Raw genomic sequence first — 17,062 nt, forward strand, 5'->3', positions numbered from 1 at the left:
TCTCGTGTACCATACGAAAATGTTATAGGCAACTTAATGTATGTGATGGCATCTACAATACTTGACATTTCACATGAAGTTGGAGTTGTGAGGAGGTTCATGGAAATCTAGGTGAAGAACATTGGTGAGTAGTAAAATGGGTGCTTCGGAATTTAAGGGGCACAAGTGACCATTGCATCATCTTTAATGGTAGTGAAGGATCAGTCTACAGATATATGGATGCTGATTATGCAGATGATATGGACAAAAAGAGATCTACTACAGGCTATGTATTTACTCTTGTAGGTGGAGAAATTGGTTGGATGTCAAAGCTTCAAGAATCAGTTGCTTTGTCCACCACCGAATCAGAGTGTACAGTTGCTTCAAATGCTAGTAAAGAAGCAATTTGGTTGAAAGGTTTGCTTGATGAGATTGGAAGGACGCAGGAGAAAGTGAATGTATTCTCTGATAGTCAGAGTGTTATTCATTTGGCTACAAATCCATCTTATCACAGCAAGTCCAAGCACATTGATGTAAGGTATCATTTTCTGAGACATGTGATCGATGGCAGAAAAGTAGCTCTCAAAAGGGTCCATACATGGGAGAATTGTGCAGACATATTCACGAAGCCAGTTAGAGTAGAGAAGTTGCGATGGTGTTTGGCTTCTCTTTGTTTGCAGAAGAGATGATGAATGGACATGGGCAAGGGATTAAGAAAATTGTTGTCAAGGTGGAGTTTGTTGAAATATGACAACAAATACTGTCAATTAGTTTTGCAACGGGATTCATAATGAGAAGGAGTTATGTAACTGAGAAAAAGGCCATATTAATTGGGATGGCCTGAGAGGCTTGGATGATGGAGATTCATTCTTGATTAATAGAAGTTTCCAATCCCTTGCTCCGTGGAGGTTTTCTTGACACATTGTCAAGGTTTTACCACGTAAAAACATCTTGTTTTAATGTGTGATTAAATTTGTCAATTTTTATGCATTTCTTCCCATGTATGTTTGAATGTTGAATAACTCTTGTAAACCCAAGATCATTTCTCTAAGGGAAAGAAAGATGAGTTCTTAGCCATTGAAATGGTATATTAGTTTTGACTCCAAGCCCAAAACTCAATTACAACCTAGTCAATATTTCCAAAAATGTCAATATGCTTTGTGGTGATCATTGAAGTTATCTCAATGGTGATCTTCTACTCTTTAGTAATATTTAGCTTTAATTCTATGGACACAATAAATATTAGCCCAAAACTCAATTACAACCTTGTGAATAATTCGCCGAAAATCAATACCCTCTGTGGTCATCATTTACCTTATAGCTTTAATTCTATGGACACAATAAATACTAGCCCAAAACTCAATTACAACCTAGTAAAAAATTCCTAGAAAGTCAATATAATTTGTGGTCATCATTTAAGTTATCTTTAATGTGATAACTTAATAATAATATTTAGCTTTAATTCTTAGTACACAAAAAATATTATCCCATTTATAATTTAAAATTTTATCAAAAAAATAATTCAAAAGACTTATATATAAACAAAAGAAATGCATACATAAATGTACTTAATGTAATGTTACACTAATAATGGTTATTATGATTTTATCAAGCAAATTAAAAATTACTTTATAATATAGTAAAGTTAGCATGCAATTATAGTAATAAATAAAATAAATAATAAATTATAATAATAAATAAAAAAAGTTGAGAAAAAAATTATTACTTGAGTAATAAAATAATCATAATAATATATAACTAATAATTTAAATTAAAACATAGATTTATATTCATCTTTTTATAAAAAAATGATATTAATTAAATTAATAGTTTTATATATTAATATAATATTTTTTTATTAATAATCATTTTTAAATAAAAAATAAATTAATTTTTTTAAACTCTATTTTAAATGGAAGAAAAGTGATAGATTTTTATATGGTTATAAAAGTTTTTAGGAATATAAAAGTATGATATTAGAATTTAGAAATAACAATGAAAATGATATTTATATATTATTTATTTATTAATATAATTTTAAATCACATTTTAGGTATTATTTACTTATTAATATTATTTTTAAATTATTATATTATTTAAATAAATATCTTTTAATAATAGATTGTATACGAGTAATAGATTGTATTACAATGATTTTTTGCAGCGCAACAACAAATGAAACTTTTTCAAATGGTTAAATCAATGGTGGTTTGGCAAAGTTATAAAGGTGATGTTTTGTGACCACTGAATTCAATTGTTACCTTGTTGCATTGTGAAAGAACTAGCAACTGAATTTAATTGTTACCTTGTTGCATTGCGAAAGAACTTGTGAAACAATGTGACCTTGTTGCATTGAGAAAGAACTACTGAAACACTGTGACCGCCAATTAATAGTTTACAATGAAAGATTGTAATGACGGGGGCACTAAAAATTGTAAGATTGTAATAATTATAATAATATGTAATTAATAATTAAAATACAAATACAAATACAAATAGATATTGATTTTTTTTAAAAATTGATATATATTTTAATTAATAATTTTATATATGAATATAATATCTTTAATTAATAATTATTTTAAAATAAAAAAAAATAAATTGTTTTAAAGGGTAAAAAGTGATAGATTTTTATATAGTTCTAAAACCTGTGATATTTATGAATATAGACATGTGATATTAGGATTTACAAATAACAAAAATATATATATATATATATATATCATTTATTTTATTTAGTAATATCATTATATGAAAGTGAACAATAGGTTCTTTGCAGCAGCGCAAGGGGTAAATTGAAACTTGTTCAAATCAACGGTAATGTTTTTTTTGGCGGCAGCGCAACGGCAAATTGAAACTTGTTCAAATCAACCGTACGTAGTTTGGCAAAGTTATAAAGGCGATGTCATGACGACTGAGTTCAATTGTTATGTTATTGCACTGAGTTCAATTGTTACGTTATTGCATTGAGAAAGAATTAGCGAACACTGTGACAGAAAGAATCAGCGAAATATTCTGACTGCTGATTAATATTTTACATATTCTGACTGCTGATTAATATTTTACAATGATAGAACATTTATCAAGAAAGATGTGGGTAATAAAGATTGTAATGATGTGGGCACTGTTCTTGGTTTGCGTCATTTCAGTGTCTGCAGGGGCGGAATGTGAAGGCGAAGATGGTAACTCGGGTGTATCAGCCATGCACTTGGCTCTACTACCCAACAATAAGATCATCTTCTTCGATTCGACTGATTTCGGCTCATCCAACTTCCCTTTACCCTTTGGGAAATGCGGGATCGATCAATTTCTGAAGAAAGATTGCTGGAATCGTTCTATCGAATATATGGAATATGATTTCCACACGAACCAGGTCAGCTCCTTTCAACTTCAGACGGAAACATGGTGTTCTTCAGGTGCCATGGCACCTGACGGCTGCCTGATCCAGACCTGTGGATTCAACGAGGGAGATGGGACAGTCAGAGTATTCAGTCCCTCCCATTTCTGTGATTGCACCGAAATTCCAAACAGGCGATGGCACGGCACCCATCACATTCTGCCCGACGGTAAAATCATGGTCGTGGGCGGGCGGGGGCAGTTCAACTCCCAGTTCGATCCAAAGAAGCAAAGCCAATCGGTGTACCAGTTCTCTTTCCTCCAGAAATCGATGGATTGGAAGGAGAACAATATTATTTATCCGTTAGTCCACCTTGGGCCTGACGGCAATCTGTTCATTTTCGCCAACGGAAAATCGATTCTGTTCGACCATGTCAACAAGCGCGTGGTGCGGCATTACCCGGACATGCCCGCCTACTCCAGCAACAGCTACGTCCAGACCTCTGCCTCCTCCGTTCTCCTCCCACTGGATGCAGGAGCTAGTGACGCTGAAGTGCTGATCTGCGGCGCTGGAGCTGCTGAGTTTTCATATAGGGAAGTGATCCGATCGAACTCGACCACCAACACCTGCGGACGTCTGGGATTCACGGATCCTGATCCACATTGGCGGATGGAGAGCATGCCCATGCGCCCCACGGTAATGGTAATGGGGGACATGCTTCTTCTCCCAACTGGCGACGTGTTAATTATGAACGGAGCTTCCAAGGGCTCTGGTTCAGGGGACACCATTCTTTATGGTCTTCTTTACAAGCCATCAAGTCCCGGGCCACTTCGGTTTGAGGTGCTCACTCGCTCCGCCACTCCTAGGCTCTACCGTCCCAGTTGCCATATGCTCCCTGATGGCCGCGTTCTTGTGGGCGGCAATAATCTAGACAAATTTAGGGGCGTGCCGTATTCCACAGACCTCAGTTTGGAGGCGTTTTCTCCCCCCTATCTGGCACCTGAGAACGATGCGCATCGGCCCTTAATCACGTCCTGGCCGTCTGCCATGGGCTATGGCCGTACCTTCACCATGAGATTTTACTTGCAAATCTTGGCGGGTCAACAAAAAGAAGCAATTTCTGTTACAATTCTGGCGCCGTCTAATTTTACTACACACAGTTATTCCATGAGCCAGAGGCTGCTCCGACTGGAGATCATTGAGGTTGTGCAAATTTTTGAAGTGATATATGAGATTACTGTTACTGTTCCGCGTAATGCAGCCTTGACTCCTCCTGGCTTTTATCTTCTGTTCCTTGTGCATGCGGGGATTCCTAGCCCTGGGAAATGGATAAAGATTACCTGTGATGAACCTAGGTCTATAGAAAGCATGTCTATTAAAGAACCCATGCCTATGGAAGCTGTGTCTGTGTGTAAGGAAACCTGCATGTCTGACGAAGGTGTGTGTAAAGAAGCAGCTACATCCAACGGCCTTACAACTACGATGGCGCCTGCATTGGCAGGAATGGCTCTGGGTTTGTGTTTTTGTCTTGTATGGGTCAAACGTATTTGCGAGTATCTTATATCTACGGGGCGTACAAGGATGACGCCTGAGGAGACAGCAGTGGCATTAGCAGCGCCTCTGACTGTTTTATTATTGCTTGATCTGCTCTGCTCCCTACTCTAAATCCAAATTGCCGAACGCATAAATCCGTTCGACTGACTCACAGCAGTACACCTCTGAAATAAATGAAATATATCCAGCGGAGCGGCAGCTATGTGTTTGACATTTGGCTATGTTTTCTTTTGGAGTATACCCCATCCACATTTGTCTCCAATGAATAAATGCACATCTATATCAATTGTTATGTTAAGGGCACGGCTTTCTAACTCTACATATGTTGTTTATGTGGGTGGGAAACATGAATCGTGATGTGTCCAACATTAAAACAATAAATGAAATATTATAAAATGTGTTGCTTCATGCACACGAATCATGAGAACAACTTGTAAATAGGTAATCAGAATAACAAGGAAACTATATATATAAACATGCATGGATGGCTCCTAACTATAACATCAAAATACTATCATAGCAATAGATCAGATTGGATGGGATGTCACCTACCCAACCTTCCTATAGCAAAAATTGTGGTATTTGAGATATAAATATAATTTGTCGGATCCATCATTCATCTACTCAACGCAGTGTCATATCATATCAATCTTCGCTTTTCCGCACGATTGAGATCACATAGGTACAATCACGCCACGAATTTCATCATTACACAATAAGAGAGAAACACATTCAACCAATCGCAATTGAAATATTAAATAAAATAAAATTAATTAATTAATTTTGTTTATAATGTTAACCTTGTAAATTGTTGTTTGAGTTTTCGTAAAATAGTTCATTAATAGATGGCCAATGCATTACCTAATGCGTTATACATGTCGCGATAGGGGATAATAACTTACATCCATTTGAACTATTATTAATAATAATTCTAAAATATAACATAAAAATTTTCTCTCAACAAAACTTTCCTTATGTATAATGACTAACATATAATATCCCAATGCCTTTCTTCTTTACTAATGAAAAGTGAAAACCAAAAAAAATACATAAGAAATAATAAAATATTAAAAGAAAATATAGGAAAAGGGAATGTTGATAATGTGATACAACATGCCTAAAACAATGCCTCTTACTAAAGTAGAAGCTAATCAAGTAACTTTGACATCACATCACAATTAATAAACTCTATGAAAATGATCAATATGCATACATACATGAGATGCATAAATGTAACACCCTCCTCCCACATTAACCCAAGTTAAATGGTCCGCTAGGGTAAACATGTGACGAGAGGCTACTATGATATGATTCAACTCCCCATGTACATTTAAGGAAGTGGAACTAGCAAAACTGACCTTTCACACATGCTACAGAACCTCCAGGAGCCAACCAACCTTTCCAGGAGACCAACCCCTCAGGAAACTTAACATTTTATTGACCTAGAGCCTCAACTGCTCCCACGACATGGCCATGCATGCGGTTGGGACCCTCTAGATGCTTTGACAACAAGGGAACACAAGTGACTAGGGTATTTTTCAGCTAATTCTGAGCCTGTGACCCCGAATTCTGTGCCACTTTTCCAAGGCCAGGACTCAGGCCATTTCCCATAACTCCATGGAACTTCGAGAAATGAAAAGTAACATTAAAACAATGATACTAATGAAAATACTTAAACAAGACTTCACTGGACCCCTACTAGCCATGACATGAATTCTATCAAACATGTCACAAATATGCATTCTACAGGTCGTAACAACATATCTTAGCATAGGGATCTCATACTTATCTCAGAATCGCTAAGAAACATTGATGCCTTATCACATTAGTTGCATTATCCTCTATTAGGTCATATATTCATTATTCATTCATTTACAAATCAAAACATGATGAAAGTCATACATCATCACTATCATAAAATATACTCATAACCAACATATAAACAACATAAATCATAAGGATACAACAAACATAAAATCCACATATAAACCAGTACATTTACAAATGAAATACCAAGGAGAAGTAACTCTTATAAATGAATGCATAAGCCAACTAGGTGTGGGACTTCCACATACAACCCAACCATAGATTGGATAAACCAAATCTTTCTTTCAGCCAATCACCCTCGTGCCATATTCCAAGCATGAATGCGGGACTCATAACCAAAATCAACCAAGGCTTTACAACAATCCCCACCAGATTTTTAGGCCCTAAACAAGCATGGATGCCGCCATATTTCTCCACCTACAACATGAGGAATTTTCTTGTCTCCTAGTCTCTATGATTTACCGTACATCCCGCCATACAATGGTCGAGGATCCCTAGGCCTAATCAAGACTCCACCCTCTAGGATTTACTGTATATCCTGCCATTCACCGAACAAGGATTCCTAGGCCTGACCGAGGGCACCCACCTCTAGGATTTACCATATATCTTGTCATTCATCGGTCGAGGATTCCTAGGCCCACCAAGGTAACACAAAATATGGCTTTACCGCAACACACAGTATGGTTCAACGTTTACTAGGCCAAGGCTTTACTACAATCTATAGTTTGATTCAAGGATCACTAGGCCATTTGTTCTTTCTTTCAGAGACCACCTCACTCAGTTTTAAATCCATCCAGCAATACCCATCACACCATGGCTATCTGGAAATGGCAAGGCAAGGTTGAAGAACACTGTCACGCATAGAAAAACCCATGCCAATGACAACAAGAGGATCAAACACACACATGCATGTACCATGCATGCCAAATCTGGCAAGGAAATCACACATGCAAACTGATACCTGCAAATAATCCTGATGTAGCTGCTTAATCATGCTCTTCCATGCTTGATCCTCGCTTTCCTTTGCCTTATTTTATTTTCTTAATCCAATGCTGAAGTTCTCCAAGAAAAATCTAAGTGTCCAAGAGTGTGAGAGAGACAATACAGAGAGAGCTCCAAAACTAAACTGACAAAAGGTAAAATTCACAAAAGGTACCAACTGATCCTCAAAATCCTTTTTATTAATGAGGCCTCTATTTTCTTCATTTTCCATTATTTTCCTTCATTTTCCTCCTCACAACCAACCTGTGACCTTTCACCTTCCTTTTCTCCTGATTTCCATTATTTTCATAAATAAAATGTCAATTAATGCTTCATTCCTTTCAAAGGCCTTTGCCATTTCCTTTGCCAATTTGCTTAGCCATACTAAACAAAATGAACACCCACACTAGGATGTTTTTTCCCAACACTCAGCTTGGAATAAGTGTCCCATAACCATAGTTATTATTTTTCCCTTATTAACTTTTATTACATGGAATTTTCACTAGGGTTGTTACAAACCCTCCCCCTTGGGGGAACACCATCCTCAGTGTTCAATGACACCTTCAACCAAGAATATTTTTGAAATAAAAACATACTGCCCATGGAGCTTTATAACTTAGCTCGATGCAATATTTACAATGATCAACTTGTTGTAAAGCAAACCAACATGACAACAAGCCCCAATGGATAGCTCAATTGGTCGAGCCCTCATTGCTAAGTACCTTGCCTATTGGGAGGTCATGAGGTCAAATCTCCTTGATGCCCTTAGGGTTAGGCCTGATATATTAGGCCAACTTTGATGGATCTGTGTGGATTACTACTCATGGATGTAGCGGCCACTTAGTGACCGCGAACCATGGTTGCCTTAAAAAATCTTGGGGAAAAAACCAACATGACAACATAACAAGATGACACCCATACTACTTATTGGAGCTTTATAATGCAACTCATGGTGGTATTTACATCCATATACATATACCAAAACATCACACCACAACATATGCCAAAAACATTCGCTCAACCAACAAATAGTGAAGGATACATAACTCGCATATGATCTGCCATCTCCCATGTAGCTTCATGGGGCCTAAAGTTCTTCCATTGCACTTTAACCTGCTCGATTATGGAGCAAGAGCATCTTTCTATGCAATATACACTGAGGTTCCGACTGAAATTATCCATCTAGCTCCACCTGCAATACAGACCAGTCAATCACATGATAAACATCTTTAACATAGTTCTTAAGCAATGACACATGGAAAATATCATGGACTTTCACCGTTGAAGGTAATGTAAGTTGATAAGCTACTAGTCCAATCATTTCAATAATCTTAAAAGGTTCGCAAAACCAAGGTACCAACTTGTCACAGGATCCAATCCTGAAGGAGCTCTTCTTCAGTTTGATGTGCAAATACACCTATTCCCCAACCTGAAACTCCTTAAATAACTTGTTCCAATCTGCATAATTCTTTTGTCTGTTCTATGCCGCCTTTAGTTTCTTCTTGATTACCCGCATTTCATGTTCCATCTCTGCCAACATGTCCGGTCTAATCAACACCTTATTCACTGGATCACTCCAACTAATGGGAGTATTACAACTCTACCCATACAATTACTCAAACGGACTCATCCTTAAAGATTCTTGATACCCATTGTTATAAGAGAACTCAACTAGTGGAAGATACTCTTCCCACTTTTGTTGTTGATGCATCACATACGTCCTCAACATGTCCTCCAATATCTTATTGACCCTCTCTGTCTATCCATATTTCTGTGGATGATAAGTTGTATTGAAGGCCAACTTTGTCCCCAATCCTACAAAAAACTCCTTCCAAAACTTGGAAGTGAACTTAACATCCTTGTCTGACACAATATTCTTCGAAACACCATGCGGTATCACTACATCTTTGATGAAGACCCGTGCTACATCACTAGATGAATAAGTAGACTTCATTGGAATGAAGCGTGCTACCTTTGTCAACATGTCCACCAAAACCGTGATGGGATCATGATGTCTAGATGTCCTCAGCAAACTTGTGATGAAATCCATGGAAATGACCTCCCACTTCCACTCTGAAATCAAAATCAGTTGTAGTAATCTACCTAGATGCTTACATTCTTCTTTCACCTACTCACAGTGAAAACATATAGCCACAAACTCTACCACGTCTTTTTTCATATTTGGCCAATGATAAAACTTCTTCACTATTGTCAATGTATTTTGGTATCCTGGGTGACCTGAATACAATTTTGCATGAAATTATCACAAGATAGTCTTCTTGCACTGACTACTGTTTGGCACATATATCATGTCCCTAAATTTGATCAAGCCATATGTTGTGAGATGATAGTCCACATCTTGATCACATGCACCCTACTGTAACCTATGCATAAGCTCCATGTACTTGTCATTATGTTGACCTTCTTGCAAGATATGATCATGTAAGTCTGTCCCATAAGAACTCATAGTTGTAATATGATTCACCTGTATCTGCCTACTAAGAGAATTTGTAACCCTTTTCTCCATACCCTTGATGTACTTGATCTCAAAGTCAAACTCACTGATCGTGGCCAACAATATTTCTTATCTAGCATTAAAATTCGGCTGATCAAACAAGTATCTCAACCCACTGTGATCACTCATCAATAAAAACCTCCTGCCAAGAAGATAGTGCATCCACATATTCAACACATGGATGATCATTGCCAACTCGAGATCATGTATCGGGTAATTTTACTTGTTCTCATTTATTTTCTGTGATTCATAACATACTACCTATCCCTATTGTATAAGGAATCTACCAATTCCTCTCTTGCAAGCATCTATGCATACCACAAACTTGTTGTCTGGATTTGCAATATTTAACACATGATCATTTGTCAACAACTACTTCAATTTCTCAAAACTTGTTGCACATTCCTCTGTCATTGATATTTATTTCCTTTCCTTTGTAGTCATGTGGTAAGATATGAAATGTGAGAAAAAATCTTGATGAACCTCCCATAGTAACTTGCTAACCCCATGAATGATCTTACCTCATCCACATTTTTAGGAGCTACCCACTCCATGATAACCCTTATCTTCTCTATATCCACTACGATGCCTTCCTTGGAGGCAACATGTCCCAAGTAATGTACCTTTGTCTAAAAGAAAATGCATTTGCTAAGCTTAGCATACAACTGATTCTCTCTTAGAAACCTCAACACTGCTGCTAAATGCTCGACATGTTCTTCCTCATTTTTAGAATATATCAAGATGTCATCAATGGATACAATAAAAAACTTGTCCAGATAATGATGCAACACACTATTCATCAATCACATAAAGTTAGTTGGAGCATTAGTCAAACCAAATGGAACTACAAAAAACTCATAATTCCCATACCTGGTTCATAAAGTTGTCTTGTAAATTTCCTCTTCTTTAATCAGTACCTGATGATATCCTGATCTCAAATCAATCTTTGAGAACATTGTTTCTCCCTTCAACCGATCAAACAAATCATCAATCCTAAGCAATGAATATCTATTCTTAATGGTCACCTTGTTCAACTTCTTGTAATCAATGCATAACCTAAGAGTACCATCCTTCTTCTTTACAAGCAATACCAGTGCACCCCAAGGTGATACACTTGTCCTAATGTATCCCTTATCAAGCATTTCCTTCAACTGCAACTTCATCTCTATTAACTCTGGTGTGCTCATCTTGTAAGGTGCCTTTGATGTTAGCGCATCCCCTGGTACCAACACAATATAAAAATTCACTTCCCTATGAGGTGGAAACTCTAAACTATCTGTGGTAAATACATCCTAAAAATAATGTAAGATTGGGTACCTTCTCAATACCTTTGCATCCTCAACATCCTTAAATTTATCACTAGAAATATACACTACAAATAAAACACATCCTTTTCTACGACTACACTTTGCCCGCATAGTTTTCACCATTCTAACTAATTTTGCCTTCTTCTTACCTTGTAAGACTCTCTTTTCTCCATTGTCATCCAACAGCTTAATGGATTTGTCATAACAATCCACTTTGGTCTTGTGAAGGTACAAGTAGTCCATACCCAACAACATATTGTATGATCCCAATGATATTACATTCAAATGTGCTAATGTAGGCATACCATTCAACTCAAAAGCACAAGCTCTTACCCATTGATGAACTCTCTTCTTTGTACATGTAGCCAATTGTACTAACCAAGATTCTGTATGCACTTTTTTATTAAAACACACTTATCCACCAAGTCAGGATTGACATAACTATAATTAGATCCAGGGTCAATCAAAATAGAAACAACTTGATCAAAAATCTTACCATCCATCTCAATGATAGATGTCTGGTTATTTTCCTACCTGTTATCGAGTGCTACATAGATACAAGGAATGGTCTGCCCAATATCCCCAACATTTTGTGCCTCCTATTCACTATAGATATGAGGCATACCACCATGATTCTATGGACAATATGTCTTAAGATGTTCCTTACCACATGTCCAACACTCCAACTGTCCTGTTCCATCACCTTTATTCTGGTGTTGTGACCCATGTTCCTGTTTAGCTACGTTGAACTTCTTGTATGGTGCAACATTCTCTTTCTCTTCTACATTATGAGACCTTTTTCTTTTCAAATACCATTTACCTTTACCTTTATCTTTCCCTTTCAATCCTTGCTAATATTTTGTCTTATGCTTTGACTGTTCATAGCAATGTTTCAATTTCCCAATAAATTCCTCAAGTGACTGAGGCTCATCATACTCAATTTGATCTCTAAATGATAATGGAAATCCACTAAAAAATATTTGAACTTTAGTCTTTCCATCCTTAATATATTGTACATAACTCAATAACTCCAAGAACTTGGTCATATACTCCTCATCTATCATTGATCCCATCTTTAGCTCATAAACTCCTTGGGTTTTCTATCATAGTACCTTTTTGACAAGTATTTCTTCCTGAAGAGTCTCTTGAATTCATCCCAACTCAAGTCTTATGTCCTGATGTCTCTAACCCATTTTACATCTTCCCACCAGATGTTTGATTTCCCTTTGAGGCTGAAGATAGCTATTATAGCCTTCATATTCTTTGTGTACTCATGTAGTTCAAAGAACTTCTTCATCCCAAGTAACCAAGCCTCTACATCCTATGGCTTCTTTAAATCCCCATCAAAAGTAGGTATCTTAGATTTCTTAAACTCTTCTAGAATGTATCCCCTGTCATTTCTCATGTAAGGGTGATAACAGTGATGATCATAGTTCCTGTTAGAACTAGAACTTGAATAGTACCTGTGTCCATCACCTCTCCTATCTAGAGTGTCCAAGAACTTGCCATGTTTGATCGTGCCATCCCTATCCGACCTGTGCCCACCATGATATCTACTGACATATGACCCATTATCTTTTTCCTCCTATCCATGACTAATCCGAAGTTTTCCATGTCTCTGCAATTCTAACAAACTCTGAAGGATTACTGCATTGAATTCTGCTTGCTTCTCCTGTGTCGACATGATTATGTCATTATCTTCTTTGAAACTCCTTAATTCTTCCTTCAAAATCCTCAATGTGTTTTCTAATTCATAAGAGTACCCAACACCACATTTCTCATCTGATCCATAGGGAGAGCCTCAGGAGTTGTATTCTACTATCTTGGTAGTCATGTTTGATCTATTTTTAACAAGTGACACCATGTCAGCTAAAACCAAAACATAACATAATCAACATACCTCAGTATAGTTCAGGGGTGGATATCTCATCTACAATATCAACTAGATTAGCACAATACATGTATAAATATAATCATAACACCATATATATATCATCCTAACCATAGTCGAGTCATCAATTCATGTTCATATTAACCACACCTCATGAACCCATGCATGATAACTACAACCATGTAAATGTATGCATAATCAACATATGTATGACATGCATGCATACACAATATATGCAAACACTAACATGCATAACCGGCGCATAACCAACCTATACTCATGATAAACACATCCAACAACACACCATCAAATTTCACATGGTGACACAATTGCAACCATGACCAACACCATGCATACAAAACAAGCTCATAGACTACAAGCATGAAGAACACATATGCAACTGATATGTATGCATGACCAACACACTACCCATCCAATCCAAGGGGTGAACCATGCTCTTATACCACTCTGTAACACCCTCCTCCCACATTTACCCAAGTTAACCGGTCGACTGGGGTAAACATGTGACAAGAGGATACTATGATCTGATTCAAATCCCCATGTATAATTAAGGAAGTAGAACCGGGAAAATAAAACCAAATTGACCTTCCACGCATGCTACAGAACCTTCAGGAGCCAACCAACCTTTCCAGGTGACCAACCCCTGAGGAAAATTAACATTATACTGACCTAGGGCCTCAGTTTCTCCCATGACATGGGCATGCATGTAGATGGGATGCTCCAGTCACTCTCACAGCAAGGGCATGGAAGCGACTGGGGTATTTTTCAACTAATTCTGAGCCTGTGACCCTGGATTATGTGCCACATTTTCAAGGCCAGGACTCATGCCACTACCCATAATTGCATGGAACTTCCAGAAATGAAAAGTAACATTGAAACTGTTATAGCCTAGATCGACCTCAGGCTGAAGGGAGGCAATCTTAGGATAACCACAAACCAAGCTTAACCTGGTAGCTAGCCCTACCAGGTCGAGAGAGGGCTCTCTCCTTGTCAATCTCAATTGAGATGAATGAATCAAATTTGGATTTTAGGCTAGGTATAGTAGCTCTAGGGTTTTTGGTTGATTTTGAAGGTTTTGTTGCTGGATCAAATGGAGCAGGCAGCTTTGGGTCTGGGAAATCAAGTTAGGAATGCAGGGTGTTCTATGGGGTGAGGTAGGTAGGTGTTTTGGCACTTGTAATTGAGTGAGATGGAAGGTCTAATACTGATGAGGAGCTAAGGAGGGCATGCAGAGATCATGTATCCTCTTCAAACTGTAGAAAACATAAAAAAAAAAAAACTAAAAGGATTCCCAAGGCAGAGCATTGTAACCAATGTATTCTACCTATCTATGTTGATTTCATTTAGTTTAGAAGAATGAATTATATTTTGGAACACATAACACATGAGAAAAACTAATGAAAAAAGGAGAAACTATGAAGAAACACATTACCACAAGAATCCCACAAAATAGGTGCAAATCCTGGTTTATTTCCTTGCCAAAATGTTGTAGAGATGTACAATATAGCTCAGAGCATCCAAGAGAGTCCAACCTTTGCTAATGACTGAAAAAATACATAATATAGACATCAAAACCACCTATGCTAGCCGTCAGGGGTCAAATCCAAGAGATAAGGGATTGTTACAACCATCCCCATAAGGAACAGGAATATAGGCAGTGGAACAGCTTGCCTCTAAAACCATGGAAACTGATTCATTTACCCCCAAACCACCTCAAAATGATGAATCTACCCTCTAAGGTCATTTTAAAATTAAATTTACATAGCATAGCATCATTTACAATCATAAATTCATCCAATATGGGAGAAAAAGTCAACTTGTAGAAAAACTAGGCGAAATTTGGATTTTTTAGCAAACTAGCTCTATGCGTAGCGCCACTTGCCAAGTGTATAGCACCACTTCACAGCTGATTTTGGAGGCCTTCCCCTTAGCAAAATTGTCTTCCTATCTAGTTTATGGAACATCTTGAATTTTTTTATTTGGAGGTCATTTTCCCCCTCAAAAGTGGAATCTCCCAAGGCTAGTTTTGTGTGTCCAAAAAGAGGCAGGGAGGTCATTTTTTTATGGTTTTTTTACCTTTTAGTGACCAAGTTTTGCTCCAAAATTGCTGAGATTTTTTGGGTTTGATGTTCTCATCATGTTGAATCCAAATATGCAAGCCATTTCTCCAAAACGCACTCCAGTGAAAAGCGTAGGGCCGGTGGCACTATGCACCTAGGGCAATTTTCTGTGTTGCAAATTTTCAAAAATTGAAAATGACCAAAATTTGTCAAAACTTGCCCAATTTTTGGCACAAGGCTCCATCATTAGTTGCTTTGATGGGATAGTGAGGCTTCAGCCAAGATTTTTAGCTTGTCTTGCTCCTTTTTTCTCCTTAAGGTCTTCCTCAACTTTGCCTTAAGCTTTCTCATCCTTATATTGCATATTTTGTTCCGGGTCATATAGTGGTAGGCCATGTGGCGAAGCATCTTCTTGTCTCTATTGGCTTTCTCAAGCAGCCCCTAAAGGTGTATATTGACCCTCTAAAGCCAAGTTTCCTCGTTATTCTCAATCTCTTGCTCAATGGAGGTCAAATTGACCTTTGCCTCCTTAGCCTTTTTCCGGTTCTCCTTGATCATTTGCAACTCCATGAGGACTTGATTGTCGGTCAATTGTTTGTTTTCTTGCTCTAGATATTTGATGACCCATTTAGCCCTCTCTAAATTGTCTGACAAGGCTTGTATCTCAGCCTCTTGTTCCTTAATGATCATGTCTTTGACAGTCTTTGGATCTTGAGCATCCAAGTCAATGACATCAACTCCTTGTGCCTCCTCATGATCAACAAGGACAAAATCTCTCTCTTGCCCATTAGTAGGATCCTTCTCATGCATATTTTCCTTGCCTTTACCTTTTCCCTTGTGTTGCTACCCAACCTGTACCTATTTAGCTGAAGAAGAAGGCAAAGCCCCTTCCACTCCTTGTGGAGATAGCATTTTCCTGTGGCATGAAGATGAAGGCGAGACCCCTTCCACACCTTGTGGAGATAATACTCACCTGGCAGCTACAAAAATTTTCCTAGTGCCCCTCTCATATGTCAGAAATACTGGCACTCCAACAGTTTCAGTTTCTTGGATGTTTTTATGTCCTGAAGGTCCACCTTCTTCATGAGGCACTGATGAAAAGACTTGAGGGCCTTTGAACATTTCATGAGAAATGAAAGTTTCCCATGGCATGTTGAGAAGGTTCAACTAATGTAAAACAATGATTCTAATCAGAGAGTAGTGGTAGATGCTAGTTAACTGCTGGGAATATGATTTATTCTTTGCAATGAGTGCCATCTTCTCAATGTTTCTGAACATGAAGTAGGGGATATTCATCATTCTCACCCTAGTGAAATGCATCAGCAGTCTAATGTGGTAGGCGTACAAGCAAGAGAACCTACCTTCACAAGTAAAGTACTTGATGATGATCTTCATCAATGGAGCAAACGTATCCTCCAAGAATTTAAAGGGGGATACTCTCTTGAGTTTGTTATGGCATTTAGCCTTGATGTAAGGCTCATAATACTCCCTGTCAATGTCCTGACCTTTGTTCCACTTCTCACCCACATTTGGAATACCTGTAGCTTCTGAAATGATAGCTGGTGACAAAGTGAATGTAACTCCAGCAAG

The 17,062-nt window shown here is 37.7% G+C and overlaps 1 protein-coding gene across 1 annotated transcript; it reads left to right on the forward strand.

Moving 5' to 3' along the window:
• The first annotated feature begins 215 nt into the window (after nt 1-215).
• Nucleotides 216-4,981, forward strand: LOC149221870 (aldehyde oxidase GLOX-like). The gene is made up of 2 exons (XM_089387503.1): nt 216-396; nt 3,129-4,981. The coding sequence occupies exons 1-2, from the start codon at nt 216-218 to the stop codon at nt 4,979-4,981; spliced, it is 2,034 nt and encodes a 677-aa protein (XP_089243629.1).
• The last annotated feature ends 12,081 nt before the right edge of the window (nt 4,982-17,062 follow it).

The sequence above is a fragment of the Pinus tabuliformis genome, chromosome Q, assembly GCF_031772625.1.
Source record: "Pinus tabuliformis cultivar Carrire ecotype Pingquan chromosome Q, CPIR1, whole genome shotgun sequence".
Taxonomy (NCBI): Eukaryota; Viridiplantae; Streptophyta; class Pinopsida; order Pinales; family Pinaceae; genus Pinus; species Pinus tabuliformis.